The following is a 25,278-nucleotide window of genomic DNA, read 5'->3' as shown; positions in this document are numbered from 1 at the left end:
AATCATAAAAAAGGAGAAAAAAGAAAAAACCCTCTCGATGACGTCACTTTGGGGGAATGACCAATGAGGGAGAAGTCACACCATCAATTTCTATTCTGCCGTCTGCCTTCCCGTGGTCAAGATGACTTTATTTATTTATTTATTTTTAACTGTTCCAAACATTTGCTCGTGTTTTTAAAAGAAATCGTTTTTAAAAGAAATCAATGAAATATTAATTTGGAGAATGAATCGTTTGGTTTAAAAACAGACTCTAAACTCAATAAATTTTTTAAAACTATTCAGGAGATTAAAAAAAAGTGATTTTTAGCATTTAAATTAATGTTTTCGGAAATGATTGGAGTTCATAATTGCTACAATGAATTCAAGTTTAATGAGGAAAATTAAACTTTGAATTCTTAAATGTAAACTTTTAATGTTTTTACAATTTCACAATTTGCTATAGATGCTAAAAACAAAATTATTTATTTGTTCATTTATTTATTATTTTTTTGTGAACTATATAGTAAAAGATAGCTTATGTCCGAAAACACTAAAAATTTAGTGATATGTTAATCAAGACAACTTTTTAACATCCAACGCAAAAAATTTTTAGTAAATAATTTCAATTTTTAAAATTTTTGGTCATATATAAAATTTCAAACAAATGTTAGTGAGACGAATTCAAGATATATAATTTAGAAATCCATTTTTTTATATAAATTATAAAATTATTCTCTTTATTTTTTCTTTCCTTTTTTTATTTTTTATTTTACTTATTTTAACATTCGTCTTTTATAGAATTTCAAGCAATATTTGTGGCGAAAATTTGTTAAAAATCGAAATATTTTTTTTTTTAAAAAATTAAAGCGTTTGAATATTTATACAAATTTAAAAAAAAAAAGCCGTTCAGTGTGAACGCTTGAAAACGGATATGGTTCGTAAGTTTACAGCTTTTATGAGGAGTTGAATTTTTTTCTTCAAAATATTAGAGAGCCTGTAAAAAAAAAAAAAAAAAAAAAAAAAAAAAAAAAAAAAAAAGACATACTATTTTTAAAAATCGAAAAAAGCATTTCATTCAGGTGTTTTATATTAATTTTTAACTTCTGACGCCTTTTTTTTAGCTTTGCATTTATTTTGTCACCATATAATGATGTTGTAGTTGATTTGATATATAGGTTAGTTTTCAGTATATGCGGATATAATTTAGAGTATAAACAAAACAGTTAGCTAAAATGATAAATACACGCAATTCCATACGCCATTAAACTGGTTTACCTTTTTTATTAGTTTAAGTGAATAGCGTTCGTTATCTTGTTGCTTTGTACAATATCCAACACGAAACTACTACGATAAGAATTCTCGCATTTATTATTTTAAATTGTTTTTACATAAAATAAGTGGTTATAATTTATTTAAAGAAATTTATTACCTTCATTATGTTTGCTGTGAATTTAATATTTTATATCCTTCGTTGAACAGCCTAGATTTCGGGTTTACGACTACTAATGTTCAACTCCGTAGCCTTGTAATTTTCAACCAATCCAGAAGACAAGGAAACTCCTGGATCAGTACCCCCAGAGGTATTGATTTGTTGTGGGAACATGGAGGACTTTGTGACTCTACAGATTTAACGTGCATCAGTCACCATTTAATACACAAGGAGTCTTCCGCCGGCGGGGATCGAACCCACAAACTCTTAGACAAGGTGAATTTAATATTTATAATATTCATGTTTTAGCTAGATGTTGTAATGCACACTATAAAAAAGGATTTTTATTTTTATTTCATAACCAACGTTGAACCTCTGATCCAATTTACGGGTTTACGACTATTAATGTTCAACTCCGTAGCCTGGTAGTTTTGAACCCAATCCAAAAGACAATGGAACTCATGGATAAAGTATTAAGAGACATTTGTCTTCGTGGAGGATTTTCTGTAAGAACTAACCCGTATTTGCGTTACATGAAAAGATAAACCACGAAAGCCTTACAGGATTAGCCTGATTAGCCAATTTTGAATATTTTACTTACAGTGTCCATAATGACTACCCTTACTACATTTATTTTATTTTGAGGATCCACGACAAGAATTTTTTAAAAAAATGCTCATAAGAGAGTGCAAATTAGTATTTAAGCAATATGAAACAAAAACGTAATTAAAAACTGTCGTATCACTAATGACGAAGACGGGATTAAAAATATCGAAATTAATTTAGCCGCTTGGTGAAACGAGGTGATGTTTCTGACAATCGCGTATCCCCATAAAAGTGGTTGGCGGATCATTAATTAGATTCTACCATCGGGCTAACCGTGGGAAGTTTTCGCTGTTTTCCCCCTCACGTAACGCAAATGCAGATTAGTACCTTCAAAAAGTCCTCCCGGCAGGCTATTTCGATCCAATGCTTGATTCAATTCCCTCGTCTTCTGGATTGGGTTCAAAATTACAAGGCTACGGAGATTAACATTGATAGTCATAAATATAGAATTGGTTCACCTGATCATCGCCGGTCATAAAAGGAAATAACACAGTGATTCATTATACTTCGTTATAGTCTGTGTTTTTTTTCCTCGTATAAATACTTATATGAATACTTTACAAGGGTTTTAAAAATGTACTTTCAGGGTGGTTATAACGGAGCACCCTGCATAGCACAAAACTTGTAGATAGCTTGCGATGTATAACTAACTTGTAGACTTGTGCATGGACATAAATATGTTTTCATGCGATAAGTTTATTTTAAGAAGTACTCTGCGTTTTAAAGACAACTATATAATTTTCTAAGTTTAACTATATAACAACTATATAATTTTCCAAGTTTTTCTAAGTAGTAGTTTTAACAAAGGATGAAACTACATTTCTCTATCCATATCCTATATTTTTATTACTATTTTATAACAGTCTTTTCCTTAAAAATCTGACTAAAATAGTTAATTTTACTAATCTAATAGTTTAACGGAACGTTATAAATTAATAGATTCATCACTAATTTTATATGAATAAAGGCAGATTATTCAAAATAACTATCGCTTTATTGAGATGAATATATTTATGAAACATATATATATATAATCCCATAAACGATCATGTCTAGAATTTATGAGAATAATATATTGTGATTTAGTATCTTGGTTGGGAATATCTCACCTCTGAAGCTAAGCTCCATTAATAATTGCGATGACCATTTCCACCTATATGTCTTCTGAAAATACGAAGATCGTGTTTAATTGGATTTCGAAGTGATGAATTTATAGGAGATTATAAACACCATTTCTAACACCCATATTTGTTGCCGTTAGGTTCGTAAAGTCTACTTTTTTCATAAAGAATAACTGTTTAAATGTCTGTTTTTCAGTAAATTTGATGATGTTCCTTTTTTAAAACTTTCAAAACCGATTTCATTCAAATTTTTGTTTTGGTTACTTAAATAATGCAGTATGCAAAATTGAAGTGTTGTAAATAGTGGTTTGTTTACCCTGAAACTAACCTGAGCTAATGAGTTTTAAATTTTAGCAAAAGGTTTTTGTTTTTGCTTATTTGTTTAGGGGAACCATAAAAACTCGCCATACTTTTATTTTAATTTTTATAACTATCGTTGAACAACCGACCCATTTTTTTAGGTTTTACAACTAGTAATGTTCAACTCCGTATCAAGACAAGAAGAACTCCGTAAGGCAACTCCGTAAGACAAGAAAACTCTTGGACTAAGTATTGGGAGAAATGTGCCTTCGTGGAGGACTTTTTAATGGAACTAATCCGCATTTGCATTACATAGAGAGGAAAACCATGAAAACCTCCCATGATTAGTCTGACGGCAAGGGGACTCTAACCCATGATTCGTCTACCACTGAGGGTATTTCACGTCAGCACTGTGGTCGGTGCACGCTGGATGCGGAATTCGTATCGACCAGCCATCGTTGAGATTCGTTCCCGGTTTACCTAGTTGGAAGACGTTTGCTCTATCACCTGAGCCATCACGGCATGCCATACCATTAATGACGCCAATGATGCTTAAATTATTTTGATAATAGGTGCTACTAGTCTTGTAACAGGTTTTACTAGTAACAGGTGCTGTTTTGTTGCGATGTTACTTACGCAACTTGCCAATACCAGCGAATTTAAAACAGAGGGTGAGCTTCTTGTTTTGGCGTTCAGTCTTATTTTTCAGTGTTTTTCTATGGCCAAGAATACGATTGCAACCACGCACAAGTCACAGCTCATTTTACAAGGAGGACCCATTCATACTCCATTTATTCATCCACAGATCGTATTCTCCAACTCAATACCCTCAGAGGTATTTTATTTTATTTTATAGCCGTCGTTGAACAGCCGGCACAATTTTGGGTTCACGACAACTAATGTTCAACTCCGCAGCCTTATAATTTTGGACCAATCCAGAAGACAAGGAAACTTCTGGATCAGTACCCCCAGAGGTATGATTTGTTATGGGAACTTGGCGGACTTTGCTTCCCCGACCAATTTAACGTGTACCAGTCATCATTTATTAACCGGGGATTCTTCGGCCGGCGAGATTTGAACTCATGATCTCAGGAACACAAGCGTAACGTCCTACCAACCAGACTATCCCTTCCCAGGTTCTGTTTTATAGGTATTTATTAAGATACCTAAAATTGATACACAGGAAATATGTTTTTTACGATCTTTCTGAAAAGAATAAATATTGGAGAAAATTGCTTGATTATGGTAAGTTTTGACTATTACATTAAATTATACTGAATATGGTATTTTTATTTTGATAGCATTGTTTTAAAACATGTTTTGCTCAGTCTAATAGCGTAAAGTCTCCGTGAAGGAAAATTTATGATTATAAAAATATATTGAATTTAATTTAGATTTTTTTAGTTTTGAGCCGGCTTAAAACTTTAAATTTTGTACAGAATTGTGTATGTTGATTATTACTGGTTTATTAATTATTAACTTCTTTCAAACCCGTATGAGGCATGGGTACTAAAATCTGGAACATTAGGTTAAAGGTTTGTGTGTTTTTCATTTATTTACTATTACGCATTGTTACATTTAAGTTAAAAACAATTTTCTTTAAGTTTGTGTGTTGTAAAAAAGTTACAGAACAGTAATTTAAAAGAACCTTGACATCTTAAAATTTAAAATCTCTTTAACACAATGAAACTGAAATTATTCTTCCTTTAAGTACATTGTTTGAGCGCCATTTTTATCGAAAAAAGTTCATCAATTAGAACTGAAGGGCGACAAGCTGCCGGAATTCTTTCATACATTTTTTTACTCACTGTCAATTTGAATTGCATTAAGAAATATATGAATAAGAATTACAAAGAGACAAAAATAACTTTCTTTTAAACCATCTTATTTAATTACCATTTTAAAGATTCTAGAACCATTTACGTAAAAGAACAACGGTCTCTGAAGGCAATTAGAACCATTTAAGAATAAAATATTGTCGTGGAACAAAGAACATTAAGAAAATAGTTGTTCGTTTTATTAGGTATTGTAGTATAATGTTTCTAGTTATGTGTTTCGAGCAAAAGTTTTCAGAATAAAGCTGAAGTTAATTATTACTTGAAATGTGAGACTTTAAATCTCAAGTGCGCGAAAAATAATTAAATTTTAACATCAAATCATCTTATTTGCTTGTAATAAAAGTTAATGAATAAGTATTACAGAACAGATGGTCTGTTTTCTCATTTTCAGTATACCAAATCCAGTTTACCTCCAAACAACGATAATATTCTGTGTAATGCTTTACTATTTGGAGATCATGCGGATACAGACAATGTACTACCATCAATGAGTATTACAGTTACTGAAAAAGTATTACAGTGCTGCTACAACAAGTACCACCATGAATGCAAATCGTTTCAGTGCTTATGTGTGCTAATACATAGAATAATCATAATTTGAAGGTACACTGCAGAAAACATTCTATGTATTTCACTGCAGAAGTTGCTGTGGCCGCTATCATCAGTTACAAAATGTACAAAGTTGCTGTTTTAAATAGTGCTGTAAATAATACAACAAACTCGTATAAATTTCACAAGGTACTGTTACTGGCAGTGCACCACGCTTTGTGAACAACACCATGTTTACAGCTTAATTCAAAACAGCAACATTCTAAATTTTACATCTGCAGATAACATTCGTGATGAGAGTAACTTTTGCTGTAAAATACATCGGATCTTTTTACAGTGTACATCCAAATAACGATTGTTCTATATATTTGCACTGATTATGATACTTGCCATAGTCCTAAAATAATCGTCTGTCTCTGTATACCTCCAAATAACAATTATATTCTACTTATTAGCACTGATTATGATGCCTACTATACTCTTGAATTGATCGTCTGTCTCTGTATACCACCAAATAACAATTATATTATATTTATTAGCAGTGATTATGATGCTCGCTATAGTCCTGAAATGATCGTCTGTCTCTGTATACCTCCAAATAACAATTATATTCTGCTTATTAACATTGATTATGATGCCAACTATAGTCCTGAAATAATCGTCTGTCCTTGTATACCACCAAATAACAATTATATTCTACTTATTAGCACTGATTATGATGCCAACTATAGTTCTGAAATGATCGTCTGTCTCTGTATACCAGCAAATAACAATTATATTCTACTTCTTAGCACTGATTATGATGCCTACTATAGCTCTGAAATGATCGTATGTCTCTATAAACCTCCAAATAACAATTATATTCTACTTATTAGCACTGATTATGATGCCAACTATAGTCCTGAAATGATCGTCTGGCTCTGTATACCTCCAAATAACAATTATATCCTACTTATTAGCACTGATTATGATACTTGCTATAGTCCTGAAGTGATCGTCTGTTTCTGTATACCTCCAAATAACAATTATATTCTACTTATTAGCACTGATTATAATGCCTACTATAGTCCTGAAATGATCGTCTGTCTCTGTATACCTCCAAATAACAAATATATTCTACTTATTAGTGCTGATTATGATACCTACTATAAACTTGAAACTGTCGTTTGCATATGTATATCGCCAAATAATGAATTTTCAGTGTATTGGCACTATTTTTGATACTTGTTATAATACTGAAGCGATCATCTGTCTCAGTAGATTTCTAATTCACGAGTATTATGTAAATTGACTGACACTAAATAATAACATTCGTTATGGATTCGAAACAAGCGTCTATCTGTGTTAACTATACCTCATTCGGTCGCACATAAGTTGTGTTTTATTTCATTTTACCGTTTTGTATGAACGTAGTTATATTAAATTTCGGAAATTTTTAAATTAATAAAATAATAACAGATTAGCTTTCCAAAAAATGGTTTATTAACGTTCTACGTAATTTATAGCAAAGTATCTTCTTTGCGTGTGTGTTTTATATATTTGTGAAAATTATATTTATATATTTGTGAAAATTAATTAGAGTTACTCGATAGATTTTCTTTTAAAAATAACCTTTTACGTCTTATTTTATATACATTTATTTGATCAGATTATTAAGTAAGAAAGATTTTATTCAAATCATTATGTTAGAAATTGGTTTGTTTTTTGTTCGTGTCAGAAAAATTAGATTTTAGCTTAGTAAAGAAGTTTTAAAAAATATAATGCATTCCACATTAAGTAGGGTTTTTTTTGTTTTGAAACTAAGCAAACAATTGAAATCTCAGAAAAATCTGACAACGAAAAATCATAACACTGCGCAATCCAGTTTAAAACGAATGATTTTACGAAATAAATTTATTAATTATTTATAATTTATTTATAATTATCGATTTTAAACGTTGTTTTTTATAAAATTTTATGATTATTATAGGGTTCACATTAAAAAAAATCAGCAAATTTAAACAATATTGTTCCAACAGTGTCTAAAACTCTCTGAACTAATTATTAACATATTTTAAAAAGCTTTTGAATGGTACGTTTTCGCAAAAATGTTAAAATGATATTTTAAAACCCCGATTCAAATTCTGAAAATTAATTCGAAATATGTTACGCAAAAAAGGTGGATATTAGGTATTATTTGTAATAGTGTAATTTATTTTAATGTAGATCTGACAATAGAATAAAATAAGTATGCCTAATAAAAAGAAAATATTGCGGAAATAAATCCGGAATATTTATTTAAGGAAGAAGATAATTGCATCTTTAAATAATATGACTATTTTAGTATTTATTCAGTTGATAAGCATAAATAATTTATTTTTTCACTCGTGTAATCTTCATCTTAAAAGAACGATTACAAAATATTTACCTATAATTCCCTCCCCCACTACAAACTACGCATATATGAGTATCTATACTGAGAAAAAAGCATGGTCAAATCAATCAAAATATAATAAAAATTACCGCATTTCTGGCTCTATGAGAACACCAAAAAGGTCGGTAATTTTTACCGAAGCGATTTGGTCATGATTTGGGAAAATTAACAATTAAATATAGTTTTACATAATATGACAAAAATTTTGAAAATGTGGTAAAATTTTGTAATTATTATCATGATGCGTCAGAGCATGGCATAAAAACCATTTATTCTCTTAACTTTACTTCTCAGTTTGATATTTTTTACTAAATGTTTGATAATAAAAGCTATAATTTTGAAAATCAGAATTTCCAGCTAAACCGTTACCCTGTGAATGGAAAAATTACCACATGAATGTTTTTTTTTTGTCGTATGCCTGTTTAGGCAGTGGGGGTGCGAGTGTTTCTGTTTTTCAGTGGCGCCATCTACAGCCAGAAATTCGATTTCTGCCACGCCATTCACACAACCACAACCCGTTTATAGGGCCGGTCACATTCACACACAAAGGAGAAGGGACATAGAACACACAGAGAGAAAAAGAAACATCCATGCCTTGCCCGGGATTCGAAATCAGGACCTTTCTGATGCAAGGACAGTTCCCTGCCTCCTACACAGGCCGGTTGGCTTATGAATGGTTTAAATATCATATATTTAATTTTTATTACCATATATATGCTTTTTTTAAACCATGCTGTTGTTGACGTTTGCCATTTAGGCAGAGAGGGTGCGATTGTTCCTGTTTTCCAGTGACGCCATCTATGGTGAAGAATTCGAATTCTGCCACACGCATACGTCACACCCGTTTATAAGACGGTCTCATTCATACATCCATTCATTCATTCACAGATCGTAATTTTGATCTGAATCAGAGAACGATCAATCTCCAATTCGGTACCCCCAGAGGTATTGATTTTGTCATTATTATGCAATAATGTCATTATTATGAAATAAAGTAATTTTACCAGAATTATTTTTTCTGTGTATATTGGTTTCAAAATAAATAAAAAGTTTATATTGATTTTATTCATAAAGAATTGTTATGAAAATGATTATAAATTAATTTTAGACGTATTGATATTTTTCATAATAGAAAATGAGAAATTAAACTATTTTATAAAGTTGAGTCTAACTTTTAAAAAAAAGTTAAATATTTAACTAGAAAAATTGAATCAGTTCATCTTAGCACATAATTTTTTTTTCATTATATAAAATAGAGGTACGCTAATATTGAAGTTGGAAAAAAATTTATAACAATCTGTATTAACTCATTTTCAANGGGTCACATTCACACACAAAGGAGAAAGGACATAGAACACACAGAGAGAAAAAGAAACATCCATGCCTTGCCCGGGATTCGAAACCAGGACCTTTCTGATGCAAGGACAGTTCCCTGCCCCCTACACAGGCCGGTCGGCTTATGAATGGTTTAAATATCATATATTTAATTTTTATTACCATATTTATGCTTTTTTTAAACCATGCTGTTGTTGACGTATGCCATTTAGGCAGAGAGGGTGCGATTGTTCTTGTTTTCCAGTGGCGCCATCTGTGGCGAAGAATTCGACTTCTGCCACACTCATACGTCACACCCGTTTACAGGGCAGCCCCATTCATACATCGATTCATTCATTCACAGATCGTAATTTTGATCTCAATCAGAGAACGCTCAATCTCCAATTCAGTACCCCCAGAGGTATTGATTTTGTCATTATTATACAATGATGTCATTATTATGAAATAAAGTAATTTTACCAGAATTATTTTCTCTGTGTATATTGTTTTCGAAGCAAATAAAAAGTTTATAATGATTTTATTCATAGAGAATTGTTATGAAAATGATTATTAATTAATTTCAGGCATATTGATATTTTTCATAATAGAAAATGAGAAATTAAACTATTTTATAAAGTTGAGTCTAATTTCTTTTAAAAAAAGTTAAATATTCAACTAGAAAAACTGAATCAGTTCATCTTAGCACATAATTTTTTCATTATATGAAATAGAGGTACGTTAATGTTGTAAGTTGGAAAAAAAATTGTATAACAATCTGTATTATCTCATTTTCAATCGAAATTGCATCTAGTTGTTTGCATCTGGTTTGCATTTCAATAGTTAATTTCATTTTATTTTAGCACTCAGAATTAATCATAACAGATAATTCATTTAAATGAGCATTAATAATTTAAAATTGCATGTTTTTACTCAAACATGAACATCATAAATTATATCCAGGGCCATATAGAGAGATATGGTATAACAGATCTAAGAACAGTTCAGATTGCTTCTTCTCTTCTAAACTGAACAACCTGTTAAACGCCATCTAGTGACAATACTGTCAGTCTATCTCCTGCCGCATAATTGTGTCCATGTCCGTAATACCAGTAAAAGTTTCATTTCATTTTAATAATAATTATTATTTCTATTAGTATATTTCTATGTGACTGTTTTACGCTCTATTTTATGTGTTTTAATAAATTCAATAGGAGATCACCGATATCTTAATTTCTATAGCACGAACAGTTACAGTATTTGATTACAGTTTACGATTACAGTTTAGTGATGTTATTCTAACTGATTAACTTTTAAAATTGAAAACAAAATGTTAATATCTATATATATATCTATACATATTTTAAATTTTTAGGTAAATATGTAGTTTAATACGTAATTATGTAATTTAATAATTTATAATGGTTTTTCTGTGCGGAATTTTTGTAAATCTTTGTTATCTTTCAGATTATTAAAAGCAATTTTCATCACTTTCTATTTCAAGCATTCAGTGTGTTTTAGAGCAAGAAATGTGAAAAGGAAATATGCAATATATTCTCTAAGACTAATTATAAAACGAAAATATAACTTAGAGCTGTAAAAAAGTTTGTACTAAATGCTTCTTTAATTAAAATTTGTCGAGTCGATAGTTGAAATGCTCGACTCAGATCTTTTCGAGAACTCGGACTTTAACATTCCGACTTAATTAAAAAACTTTTAGTATCCTCTAAATGTTTTTACTATTTAAATGTGAATCTCAAATTATGTACTTTTTGTTTTACATGTAAAATTAGAATTATAGGTTGTTGTTGACGTATGTCATTTAGGAAGGNGGGGGGGGGGGGTGCGATTGTTATTGTTGTCCAGAGGCGCCATCTACGGCCAAGAATTCAACTTCTGCCACACCCATACGTTACACCCGATTATAGGGCAGACCATTCATACATCTATTCATTCATCCACAGATCGTAATTTTGACCTGAATCAGAGAACGATCAATCAGTATCAGTCAATTCAGTACCCCCAGAGGTTTTAATTTGTTATTTGAACATGGAGGATTTTGAGACTCGACAGATTTAGCGTGCATCAATCAGGCAGGGATCGAACCCACGGCCGACAGGGATCGTACCCACGACCTCTTGAACATGGGCGGGCTGCCCTACTAACCAGGCTAACCCGGCCTACAATTATAGGTATTTTATTTAAAACTATGTCTTATAATAAACCATAGCAATTGAAGAAATATGTTTTGATAAACATTTTTACACAAAGCTGTAATTGTGCAAAGGAAAGAGTTAAATATCAACATCACAGTCATACATCACACAAAAGAATTTTTAGATAAATCAGATTTTTTTTATTAAATAGCCATAAACGAGGTAACTATTACACCGAGAGAAAAATCCTGGTAAAATTACCGTACTGAATGGTAATGAAATTTAAGTAAAAAACAATTCTGGTAATAAAAATCAAACATTACAGCATTTAAACAATTCATTTGGTAATTTTTCAGTTCATATGGTAACGATTTACCGGATTTTCAAAATTATAGTACTGGTTGTTATTGTTATCGTCGGCCATTAAGGCATAGGGGGTGTGATCCAATCAGTACCCCCAGAGGTATAATTTGTTATGGGAACATGGAGGACTTTTTGATCCGAAAGATTAAACGTGCACCAGTCACCATTTACAAGACGGAGAGTCTTCGGCTGGCTTAAATTCATGGATTCGAACTCCCGTTCTTCACGAACGCGAGTCCAGCGCCCTACCAACCAGGCCATCTTGGCCCATAGTACTGATTAAAAATATTTAGTACAAAATACAAATCTGAAAAGTAAACTTAACCGAATAAATAGTTTTCATGCTATGCTACAAGGTACTATGATAAAAATACCAAATTTTATCAAACATTATTATAGAATATTTTATTATTAATTTTACCAAAATCATTGTCAAAGTACTTCGGTAAAAATAATCGATCTTTCCTGTGTTCCCATAGAGCCAGACACACTGATTTTACCATATTCTGGTTGTTATCATACTTTTTTTTTCTCAGTGTATAAATGATACAATATACACTGAGGTTATAAATTTATTTAAAAAAAGTTATAAATATAGTTTTCGAATTTATACTCAGCTATATTTCGTCAGACACACGGTAAATTTTACCATATTCTGGTAGTTACCCTATTTTTTTTTCTCAGCGTATAAATGACATTATACATTGAGGTTATAAATTTATTTAAAAAGTTATAAATATAGCTTTCGAATTTATCTATCAAAAATTGCATATATTTTATAAAGTAACATAATTGAATATTGTTTGTTGAAAAATGCAAGTTCTAAGCTATTCTAGAGTCTAAGTCAAGCAAATCTTCTATAAAATTGCCTTCGAATTATACTCAACATCTCTGGCTAAAAACCTTAAGCGAAGTTTTTGGTTATTTCTCTCTTTAATACAAAAAGCTAAATAATAAATGCATAAATTTAATTCTTTTGATTCCTCCGCAATAGTATAACTGCTCTCATTATAACAATAATACTCTTTATAGTAACATTCAACCTATGGTCAACGAATTGCTTTATCCAAAGTGAATGAGAATATCGTATTTTCCAGGGTCACAATTTGGTGAGTGTGGGACGCTGGAAACTCTCTGTGTGGTGAAATGGAAAACATATTGTGCAGTCAACGCTGGGACTCGAAACCCCGTCCTGTCAGTCACGAGAGTGACAGATTAACCCTCTCAGCTATAACATTTTCCCGTCTGCAAGGGACTAAGTGACTTCTTTAGCTGAGCCCAGTTAGTGCGATAAAATTCTGGTTATTTAATAGTTTTAGGTTGCTGTTGTCGGCCACAATATTAGGTGAAAGCAGTTAATAAACGTTTTTTTCACAGTTAGCAATTTGAATACCATCTTTTTTTATGATTGTACGCTCTATTTTGTTTTAACTTCGGTCAAAATGAGTGGGAAATATTATATTCAGCCCTTTAATAAATTATGGTTATGAAATACAGCATGGAACACCAGTCTCTTTTTTCTGCGCTGAAAGTAAAATTTTTTAAACACGGCTCACTATATATTGAACAAAGCGAGAGATTAAAAAGTATGAATAACTGTCGAGTGTAGAGGTAGAATTTTAATCTCCAGATTAAAACACATAATTCGTTTTTCAAATTCAAACGTAATGCAATAATTTTTTTTCTCCAATTTTAAATGGAATGCAATAATATTTTTCTAAATTAAAACGTAATACAATAATTTTCGTTTCCCGATTTTAAATGGAATGACATAATAATCGTTTTGTAGCTTGAAACGTCCTACAATAATTTTTGTTTTCCAATTTTAAATGGAATGCCATAATAATCGTTTCCCAAAGAAAAACATAATGCAATAATTTTTGTTTTTCAATTTTAAGTGAAATCTAATAACAATCGTTTTCCATAATAATCGTTTTTTAAATAATTGTTCCATAATAATCGTTTTCCAAATAATTGTTCCATAATAATCGTTTTCCAAATTGAAACGTAATGCAATAATTTTTGTTTTCCAATTTTAAATGGAATGCAATAATATTTTTTCTAAATTAAAACGTAATACAATAATTTTCGTTTCCCGATTTTAAATGGAATGCCATAATAATCGTTTTGTAGTTTGAAACGTCCTACAATAATTTTCGTTTTCCAATTTTAAGTGGAATCCACTAATAATCGTTTCAAAAAAATAAAAACATAATGCCATAATTTTTGTTATTCAATTTTAAGTGGAATCCAATAACAATCGTTTTCCATAATAACCGTTTTCCAAATAATTGTTCCATAATAATCGTTTTCCAAATTGAAACGTAATGCAAGAATTTTTGCTTTCCTATTATAAGTGGATTGAAATTATAATCGTTTTCCAAATTAAAGTGTTCTACAATAATTTTTGTTTTTCAATTTTAAGTGGAGCGCAATTATTTAGATTCATCATTAAAATTTCTTTAATTTGCGAAATCTATCATTGGTAAATTCTGGAATATGAATGGGGAAAAAAATTTCAAATTACTCTTTTTTTTGGATTTTATATTTTAGTACAAATATAATTCCAATAATCTAACAGATTTTTTTAGTAACTATTAGACTGTTTTTTATGATCAAAAAACTCAAAAAATAATTTTTTTTGCTTGCAATTAGAGGGTCAGAAAAAAATTATGTAACAGGGACACTGGTGCCCCATTTGCGTCAAAGGGTTAATAGGTTATAAAAATTAATCCTACCTCATTCCAAGGGACTGTCTACTCCCACTACGTTGCAGGGCTTCGGACGAATCACACAAACTCATCCTCTTGTCCATCCTCCTCCCATGTCCACCATAATAACTACGTCTCTTGTCCATTTTGCCCTCTTTGGACACTGGCTATTTTCTCACCCTTCAAAATATTCTTAGAGAGCTTCGATTAACGTAAACAGCTTGCCCGCTGGCTGACGTCTCAGCTGACAGTCGGACATCAGACGAAAAGGTTCTTCCAACTCAATTACTTAATCAAGGCGATGGAGATGAACAATAGTGGAGGTTGCTGCGATCGTTTTTTTATTTTATTTTCATTTGAGATCTCTTTTTTTTTGTCATTTGCGTTGGCTGCATTTGGAGAATTACCCAGTGATGCTATGAATAAACACTCTTCTAATAAGTGGAGGGAGTCGATAGTTCATTGGAGAATTTCGGAGAATGCGAGGTGGTCGATAAAACTTTCTCTCGATTGGTAGTTTTATGAGGTTGTAGTTAGTTGCCTTTTAGTTTTGTTTATAGTTATTTTGATTTAAAAAAATGTACTCGTCATAAATGCGCAAGATCAATCAAGAACATATTTTCATCTTTAGCGCGCAATAACTCATCAATTTAGATTTAAAAAAAGTAATCAATTAAATTGATATATAGTCAAACAAATAGGATAGGTAAACTTATTTTTATTTCATAACTGTCGATGAACAGCCGACCCAATTTTCGGGTTTACGGCTACCAATGTTAAACAACTTGCAATTTTGAACTCAATCCAGAAGACAAGGAAACTCCTAGATCAAGTATTGGGAGAAATTTGTCTTCGTGGAGGAGTTTTTGATGGAACTAACCCGCATTCGCGTTACATGCCGAAACCGCCCATGGTTAACCTGACGGCAAGGGGATTGTAACCCGTGATCCGTCTACCATTGAGGATATTTTACGTCAGCTCGGTAGCCGGTGCGAGCCGGGTGCGGAATTCGTGTCGCCCAACCATGACTGGGATTCGAACTCGGTTCACCTCATTGGGAGGTGATCGCTCTATCTCCTGAGCAACCACGGCTCCGCTGAACTTATTTTATTTCATAACCGTCATTGAACAGCCAATCCAAGTTCGGGTTTACGACCACCCATCTTCAAACTCCATTGGCTTGTAATTTTGAACCCAATCCACAAGACAAGAGGTGTTGATCCGAAGACGATATTTTGATCTTCTGCAGAGGGGATGACTCCCCTGCTTCGGTAGCCCTGCAACCTGCACTTCACGGTAGAACAGTTTAACGAGGACCGATATCGCGCACCCTTGGGGCCTTTGCAAGCTGGTCAAAGAGGGGGGGGATCCATTGAAAGAACTTGTTGTTATGGAGATTCTCATGCAGAGTTCTGCATCTTAAGATAGATTCTTTTCCTCTTTACTAGAGAAAAAAGAGTGCGGTATTCTAAACATGAAGCATAAGAAATACAAAAAGTGATCAGATGAAACAGCTATAAATTGAATTAGTAACAGATGACGTGGACGTGAGTAATTCAACAGCAATTCCTGTCATATTGGCTTGCAGACTGATACGATACGAAAATTACGATTAATTACGGTCGATTAGTTGATTAAAATTACGATCGATATATACGTGTGAGATGATAACGATATAATAGCCATATATATCGTTATCATCTCACACGTAAACGCGAAAGAGGGGTACATCAAGTGCTTTGAATGTTAAAAATTGGCACCTGATTTATCTTGTCTTCATTCTAGTTTCGTTATTCTAGCTAACAATCTTCCCCAATGCACTGCGATGAGATTTCGAGTTGAGGAAACATTTTCGTCATAGAGTTGAGAATTCGCGTTTCGTCTTAAATAGCGTGATTTTGTGACGAAATCATTATCAAAGTTAACCAAATACAACTCAACGATTGCTGGATCATTTAAAGTGAAAATTCTATTTCTACATTAATCTTAATCCCGCTCTGCTCACCTTTTAAACAATTATTTTGTTAAAAAAATTATAAAATTTTTTTTAAAAAATAATATTGATTTAACAAACCTGCTTGCTAAAATCATACACTAACGGCACTTAAGAATCCGTTAAATTTTGTTAAGAAAGAAACAGCGCATTAAAATATTTATATTAATAATTATTTCAAATATTAAAGCAAACAAACAAAAATTAACTACCCTTACTGTAATCAACGAGTAATATTGAAGAGGATAATAACGAAAAGGAACTGTTTCTTAAAGCATAATGGAGGATCATCAGAAAGTAATGTTTTTTGAAGACTCGTCTAAGAAGCACTGGCAAAGAGCCATAACAAGGACATTTTCAATTTTAAAATACGCGTTTTTCAAGAAAAATAACAAAAAACTGCAAATGATGTTGTGTAAAAGTAGCTTTCAAAAAGTATATTATACAAAAGAAACTTCTTTTTTTCTCTTTTCTCTATTAAATTGAAGGAAACTTTAAGATATTGAGGAGAGTTCTTGATTTAAATGCTGCTTCCAAAGTCAGAAAGAAAGTCTTCTGAATTAACTTTTAAATGAATGATATTTTTATGAGAAACATATTCTACTAACATATTATCAAAAGAAAGCATCCATACTTAGCATCATTATTTTTAAGAGAAAAACATCAATACTATACATAATACGATACTCTCAATACATCGATACTATCAATTCATCGATACTATATAATATAGCAATATTATAAATACATCGATACTATAAATACATCGATAGTATACATCGATATTATAAATACATCGATAGTATACATCGATATTATAAATACATCGATACTAAATACTATCTTATATAATGCATCGATACTATACATCGATATTATGAATACATCAATGCATCAATATTATCAATACATCGATATTATAAATACATCAATACATCAATATTATAAATACATCAATACATCAATATTATCAATACATCGATATTATAAATACATCAATATTATCAATACATCGATATTATAAATACATCGATATTATAAATACATCGATACTAAATACTATCTTATATAATACATCGATACTATACATCGATATTATAAATACATCAATACATCAATATTATCAATACATCGATATTATAAATACATCAATATTATCAATACATTGATACTATAAATACATCGATACTATCAACACATCGATACTATCAACACATCGATGCTATACATCGATATTATAAATACATCGATACTATCAATACATCAATACTATAAATCGATGCTATCAATACATCAATACTATACATTGATACTATCAATACTATGAATAGTATTGATATTATTAGATCATTAATGTACTTCGATTATTGTTATTGTAAACGTTGGTTTTATATTATGTTTGATATTGGTTTTGAGTTTTAGTAAGTTCTGTTTGTTAGCTTTAGAAATTAAGTGATTACATTTGGCAAAACTAAAAGCGTCTCCTAAAGAAGTTGAATTTAGTTTATTATAATATAGAAAAACAAGAATTTAATTGTTTGAAAAATTTACATAGAAACTATAGTTAACCTAGAAATTAAAAAATTCAAAATAAAAATGTTAACTTTTAATCGCAGAATATTTAATTGATTTTCAAACCACCTTTTAGAATTAATGAGAGTTTTCGTTAGCAGATACTAGTCTCCCGCTTAGATTCCGATAATATTTTTATATGCTTTTTTTTATAAATATGGTTTTATATTATGTGAAAAACTTTTGGTAAGTGTATGTAAGAAAATATAATAATTTATTATGGTACTGTACATCAAGCATGGAATAAAAGCCATTTATGCAGTTAAATTTACTATTCAGTTTCGTATTTTTTGCTTAAATGTATGGTAATAAGAGCTACAATTCGAAAAACCAAAATTTCCTGTAAATCATTTCTATATGAACGGAAAAATTACCGGATAAATGGTTTAAATGCCATATATTTTGGTTTTATTAACCAGAATTATGTTGTTTTTCTTTTTTACCAGAAATGTCATTTTTACCAGAATTTTCTCCCTCGTGTATATATATTGGTTTGACTAAACTCCCATTTCTCTACACCTAAAACTTTAAAATGCCAATGGGGGGGGGGGAGGATTTGCCATAAAAACTTTTCCCCGTGGTATAAGGTCCTCTTAATAGCATTAAATATCTCTTATATTAATTTCGGAAAAACCTAGTATAAAGACCGCGAGGATAGCACGCCTCTTGAATTGCTGTAAACAGAATTAATCAATGTAAGTGAAATATAACTCATTGGAATACATTCCATTATATTGGTAAATTTATGATATCGAACACAACGAACAACGAATGGAAACGATTCCATCTTATTATACTGACACCAACTTATACTACATAATGGTAATATTGGTATTTCTTGTAATTTAATTTCATTTGTCGTTTGTTTTCTATGAAAATAAATCAATTTTAAAATTGTCGTGAAACGCAAAACATAGCCATTTTTTTTACTCAATTATGCTCTCTACATAAGAGGAGAAAATATCGCTCATAAATGAGGAATTAAATTCATTCAACTATTTTATGAGGTAGATGGAATTGTAGAAAGTGTTGATTGACTACCTAAATCTCCAGAAATGTGTTTTAAAAAGACCTTATTTATCAAGAATAATAGATTTAAAAAACACAGCTATTATATTTTTAGAGTCCTTACAAAAAAGTAAAACCTACTGTTTTTATCTGTAAGTAGTATAAAAAGTATCATTATCAGTACCAATACGTAGAATAATTGTTATTTTAAGGTTCGCAGAGACAGGCGACCGTTTCAGGACTGTGGCAAGTTTCATTATCAATGCTATTACATAGAATAATCGCTATTCGGTGGTATACAGAATTAGATGACCATTTCAGGATAATAGCAGAATCGACCATCAGTACCAATACGTAGAATAAACGTTATTGTGAGTTTTACAGAGGCTGATTATCGTTACAGGGCTATAGCAAGTACCATTATCAGTGCTAATACATAGAATAACCGTTATTTGAAGGTATACAGAGGTTGATAATTGTTTCGGCTCTATAGAAAGTTCTACTACAAGTGCCAATGTGAAGAATAATTGTTAATCTGAGGCTTGCAAGCAGCAACAACAGTTTCAGGAGTCAGGACTTTAACAAGTATCATTATCACTGCCAATACATAGAACATAATAATCATTATTTGGAGGTATACAGAAACAGACGACCATTTCAGGACAATGGCAAGTACTACCATCTTTATACTGGATTAGGTATGCAGAGAAAAGTGAAAAATTTGTTTTGTAATACATACTTATTTAACGAAATTTGGCTTTATTAGTATTATGTGCTTAGCATTGTTTATCTCTTATTGTCTTTTGCTACAAGAAATTATTTGATACAATTAGAAATTATTACACTCATATTTGAATCTAAAATAACATACTAAAATCGAAGTTAAAATTGTGTTAAGTTAATATGATTGATTTATCACATTTTTTTTAAGTAAGTGTAAGAGCGTGTAACGTAGAATTTTGAAAATACGCGCATTTCCGTGTTTAACAATATGCTACCATAGCATATTGTTGATACATTTGCTGTAAATACAAAACATTACTTTATAGAGTAATTTTTTTTTTTAATATAAAGAAGTTTTCCCCACAAAACGACATTTGTTTACAGCTTCCAATTCTTTAAATTTATTCAAAGGCTGCTTTTTTAACTTGTTAAAATTACACTTAACATGTGGCGTCATTCAGATGTTCATTTGTTAAATTATCTGTACTCAAATTTCCATCCTATACGTTCCATAAAGTGAAATACAGATTTCAATAATCTGAAGAAAAATAAGTCTGATAATCCAGATTCTTTACAGAAAGTGAAATTGAGATTTCAATAATCTTAAGAAAAATAAGTCTCATAATCCAGATTCTTTATTGAAAAGAGTAAATTTTACACTAGGATCTATGCTTAAATTTTGTATCCATCTATATATTTCAGAAAATGAAATTGAGATTTTAATAATCTAAAGAAAAATAAACCTCAGAGTTCAGATTCTTTAAGAAGAGAATGGACCACAATTTGACAGAAAACTTATTTTAACACACATTTTTGTGACATTAAGTATGCGGCCGTTGATATACATCATTGATATGTTTCTGGTGAATTTGAATTTATAGAACGTGGCATTTTTCCAGATTGTGGACGATTTATTTATTTAGAATTTTATTTATGCGTCAACGTATGGTTTATCCCAGCTGTTTATGATTCTGCTGGTCAAATGCCAGATTTTCATACACGTTTTGTTAAATCGATTCATAAATAATAACTCATATTTAACATATTTTCCTAGTTTAAAGTTCATTAATAACATTGATTAAAATTGCCGTTTACAACAATGAATGCAAAGAATAACTTTTAGTAAATTTTTATAATTTTTTATTATTTTATTTAAGAATGGTCGGAAAGATTTTGAATTGTTAAGGTATGCAATTTTTTGTATCATTTTAATGACTGTAATTTTACATGGAAAAATACAAAATTTGTGTGAAATCGGTTTAATAGTTCCTGAGAAATTGAATTTCGAAAAAGTCAAATATTTAAAATTCGATTTCTCAGGAACTATTCAATAGATTTTATTCAAAATTTACGTTTAACCATACAAAATTATATTCTTTAAAATGAAGTAAAAAACTGTATACCTTGCAATTCAAGATTTTTTTTCATCATTCTTAAATAAAGTAGTAAAAAATTATAAATACTTACTAAAAGTTACTTTTTGCATGGAATTATCTCTGGATAAACAAATATATAATTGTGTGAAAAGATTTTTCAATTCGTTAAAAAATTTCTCGAAATATAGTGAAATATGCAAAAAGTTAAGTTAAAATTAAGGGGTCCAAACTTAGAAGCGCTCTTCTGATCAAACTATTGGGACCCTTTTTCCCAGATTGTGTGTGTGCGTATATTTTTTTTATGCTCTAATCACAGGTAAAAATATATTTTGGTATTTTTTAATTATAAAAACAGTCTAATATCTACTAAAAAATCTTTTACATTATCTGAATTACATTTGGCTAAAATATAAAATCTAAAAAACAGCAATTTGAAAAATTCCGTTTCCTTCCTTCAAAGATTTATCAATGATTGATTTTACAAATCACTGTGGGCCAGAAGACCATGATCTTTGGCCAAAAGTCAAAAGTTTAATTTTCAACTAAAATATGTGTAGGCAGTTTTAATATAGCCCAAATTAAGATTCATAATCATTACAAACATTATAATTTATTTTTTGGACCGATAAGAGTACAATGTAATGAAAAATATGTTAAAAAATTTTTTTTTAATGTAACTTTTAAATTTTTACTTCAGAAATATATATAGGAATTTCACCTTACTGTTGCATTTTTATCAGAGTAATTAGTCTGAAATTATAGTGCAATTTTTCAATTTGTCGGATTAGTTAATACTCTTGACAAACTTATAGTTTATATCTTATCATTTGACATTTTACAATATTTGAATGACTTTAGAATCTTAGTTCCAAAAAGTTCCACGAGGCTAAACTTTTTTTGTTGCCTTCTTTGATGTTTCTTATTTAGAAAAAACCTGCCCCACTTTGCCCGTATTGCAAAGGTGGAATAAATATACCGAAAAACAAAAATTATGTTTTTTTTCATGTTTTCGCTTTATTTTGAAATTCGCGTTATTTTGTAATACTACTTCGGAAATATAATTTACTTTTCATTTTTCATATAAAATTACGAAAATTATTATATTTTCATTGCAATATTTAATTATTTAAACGTACTATAATATTTTTTTATTATTTTTGCTCACCATATTTCAGCCACCATTTTTTTTCGGTATTTTTAGTGTATTTCAAAATTTTAACTATTAATTCAATTTACCTGCACATAAAAACCCCTAAATAAAAATCCCCAAATTTTGAAACAAATTTTATCGAAATACTAATTTTGACCACGAAGCCTTCGATGCTGGCCCACTGTGCAAATTAAAGAAATTTCAATGATGAATAACTGCTTCTCTTCGATCTAAATAACAGCAAGTAAGTGCAAATTGGAAAATTATTGTTTGAAAGTGTGCCGTGTTTAGGAGAGTTTACATTTAATGCCAAAAGAAGACACACGTGTTTTTTGACATTGCTCTATTTCATAACCATAAATTTCTGAAATGTTAAACAGAATATTTTTCACTTATTTTGATCTAAATTAATATAAAATAATGAAAAAGTATGAAAAAATTTTTTAATAAAATTTCTGTGTAAAGGAGTTAAAAGCATTTTTTTTATTTATTTCTTTTCCGACATGATATTGAAACTAGAGATTGGATCAAATATTGCCTTATATACCAAAATATATAAAACGATAACATCACAACTAACTTTCACATCATTCCATTTCTTGAAAATAAGTTATTCGCACGATTTAAGCCCAGTTGGACATATTTGGCGATCTTTTTTATCCCACAGAATTCTAATAGAGCTCAAGTCAGGGGGGGGGTAATAAAAACAATAAAAGGGTAGAAGGGTCTACATAGCATTTGTTTTGTGACTATACTAACTGCCGAAAATCACTGCGGGTGGTAATAATTTAATCCTTCATAATTTGCCCGCCTTCTTTCTTGGCGATCTTGGAACAAATCCAGACGCCATCCATCAAAAAGGGAAAAACCCTCCAGCCAAACAATGTGCGTACAGACAAAAGGGAATTTTAAGTTCTTAGTTGAAAATGGTTGGATAATATTATCTATCATTTCTAAATCACAGTATTAAGTTTCTTCGTCTTGAGTGTCGTCAGGGGATATAAAAGTATAGAATGATTTAGAAGTTAACAAATGAGTTCGAAATTCAAGATTTGGGTGAAAATTTATTTTTTTTCCTGCGAATGACTGGTTAAAATGTTATATATTTGGATTATTTTAAATCCGGAAATTTAAATAAGGGGTATCACGAGTTTGTATTTTTGAAAGAGAGGACAGTTCTTTATTTATCGAATGAAATTCAAATTTCACCGTATCATGTTATATATTTATTTATTTTTGCATAAAATAAATATTAAGTTTTTCTTCTTCTATAATTGAACTAATTGCGCTTTGTACATTGAAAGAAAACTTGGTTATTTTTTCCTTATTGCAGTTTATTTGCTAAAACCAAATTTTCCTAATTTTTTTTAATGTTTTCGAAACTTTAACTTAAATTTTCTTTTCGTAACTGGAGTTAGAAAAAGGATTTATAGTTCCATTTTCAACGCATTCGTCATAAAAATGACATCAAAATTTTAGTTATAATTTGCCTAACTGTGAAAATTTTTTTGAGGCTGCCTAGTAACCTGGTATCCTAGGGTTCGTAGAGCACTTTTTAATGGAGCTAATCTACATTTGCGTTACATATTGAGGAAAACCACGAAAATGCCCATGGTTAGCCTGACAACAAGGGGGCTCTAACCCCTTATTTGTCTACCACCAAAGACATTTTACGTCAGCACTGTGGTCCTTATGAGCTGGTGCTCATAAGTTCAGATCGACCAGTCATCGCTGGGATTCGAACCCGGTTCACCTCATTTTGAGGCGAGCGCTCTATCCCCTGAGTCACACGGCTCCAACCTGCTTATTAATTAAATCAAACATATGATTTGGTGAAACTACTTGTATAATTCATAGGCAATATTAATGCATTTCATTATTAATTGTTCATTAGTATAAATTCATAGTTTTGAATTTTAATATAAACTTTTGGTAACATATAGTGTAAAAAATAATTCTAGGGTCAGAATATTATTTATGATAGGTTATTTAAATATATGGCACTTTCGCACCATATTTAAATTAAAGTCAATGTGCCCTATATTATGGTTTAATACTCTCTAAAGTTTCTCTAAGCGCACTCTAAGTTAACTGAAAACGAGGAACAAGAAAACACAAAGATAGAAAAAGAACATAAATAATTTTATTTCTTAGATTTGTTACTTAACAATTATAGCAGTTCAAATATTTGTAACCTTTATTTCCTAACATAAATTCAGAAAAAAAGTTACTTCGTTGATTTTTTTTAAAACTTACTTAAAAAAAAAGTTTTAAACTTAACAAAATCAAATAAAGTAAACTTTTGGATGTCTACATAATTGGCTACAGAATTTGTATGGAATTAAATAGGCTTATAGAAATTGTACATTAAAGATGATTATCAGAAATGTCAAGTTTTGTGCAAGTTTCAATTTGTTCTATAATGAAAAGAAACACTGACGATGAACTAGCGAAAAATTTGAAGATGATTATCAGAAATGTCAGATTTTGTCCAAGTTTAAATTTATTCTAGTTAAGTTAAAATTAAGGGGTCCAAACTTAGAACCTCTCTCCTGATCAAACTATGTGGATCATATTTTGGGGGTCAGAAATCCTAATCCGTCGGGAAAAAAAAGCAATGCTTATTCAGATAAAGTACGTTTTTGTGTCTGATTTCGTAACTTAAAACATCGTCTGCACT

General features: G+C 30.4%; 1 protein-coding gene across 1 annotated transcript in view; it reads right to left on the bottom strand.

Annotated features, from left to right (window-relative positions):
- Positions 1–15,049, bottom strand: part of LOC107436243 (uncharacterized) — a 276,637-nt gene extending 261,588 nt beyond the window's left edge. Inside the window, exon 1 of the mRNA XM_016047876.3 lies at positions 14,804–15,049. Within this exon, the coding sequence (XP_015903362.3) occupies positions 14,804–14,922 (119 nt within the window). The 5' untranslated portion in view covers positions 14,923–15,049. The remainder of the gene's footprint in view (positions 1–14,803) is intronic.
- Positions 15,050–25,278: the final 10,229 nt, after the last annotated feature.

This window comes from Parasteatoda tepidariorum, chromosome 8 (genome assembly GCF_043381705.1).
Source record: "Parasteatoda tepidariorum isolate YZ-2023 chromosome 8, CAS_Ptep_4.0, whole genome shotgun sequence".
In the NCBI taxonomy this organism is placed as follows: Eukaryota; Metazoa; Arthropoda; class Arachnida; order Araneae; family Theridiidae; genus Parasteatoda; species Parasteatoda tepidariorum.
The sequence above is the reverse complement of the archived record's forward strand: the minus strand, read 5'-3'. Positions and strand labels throughout refer to the sequence as shown.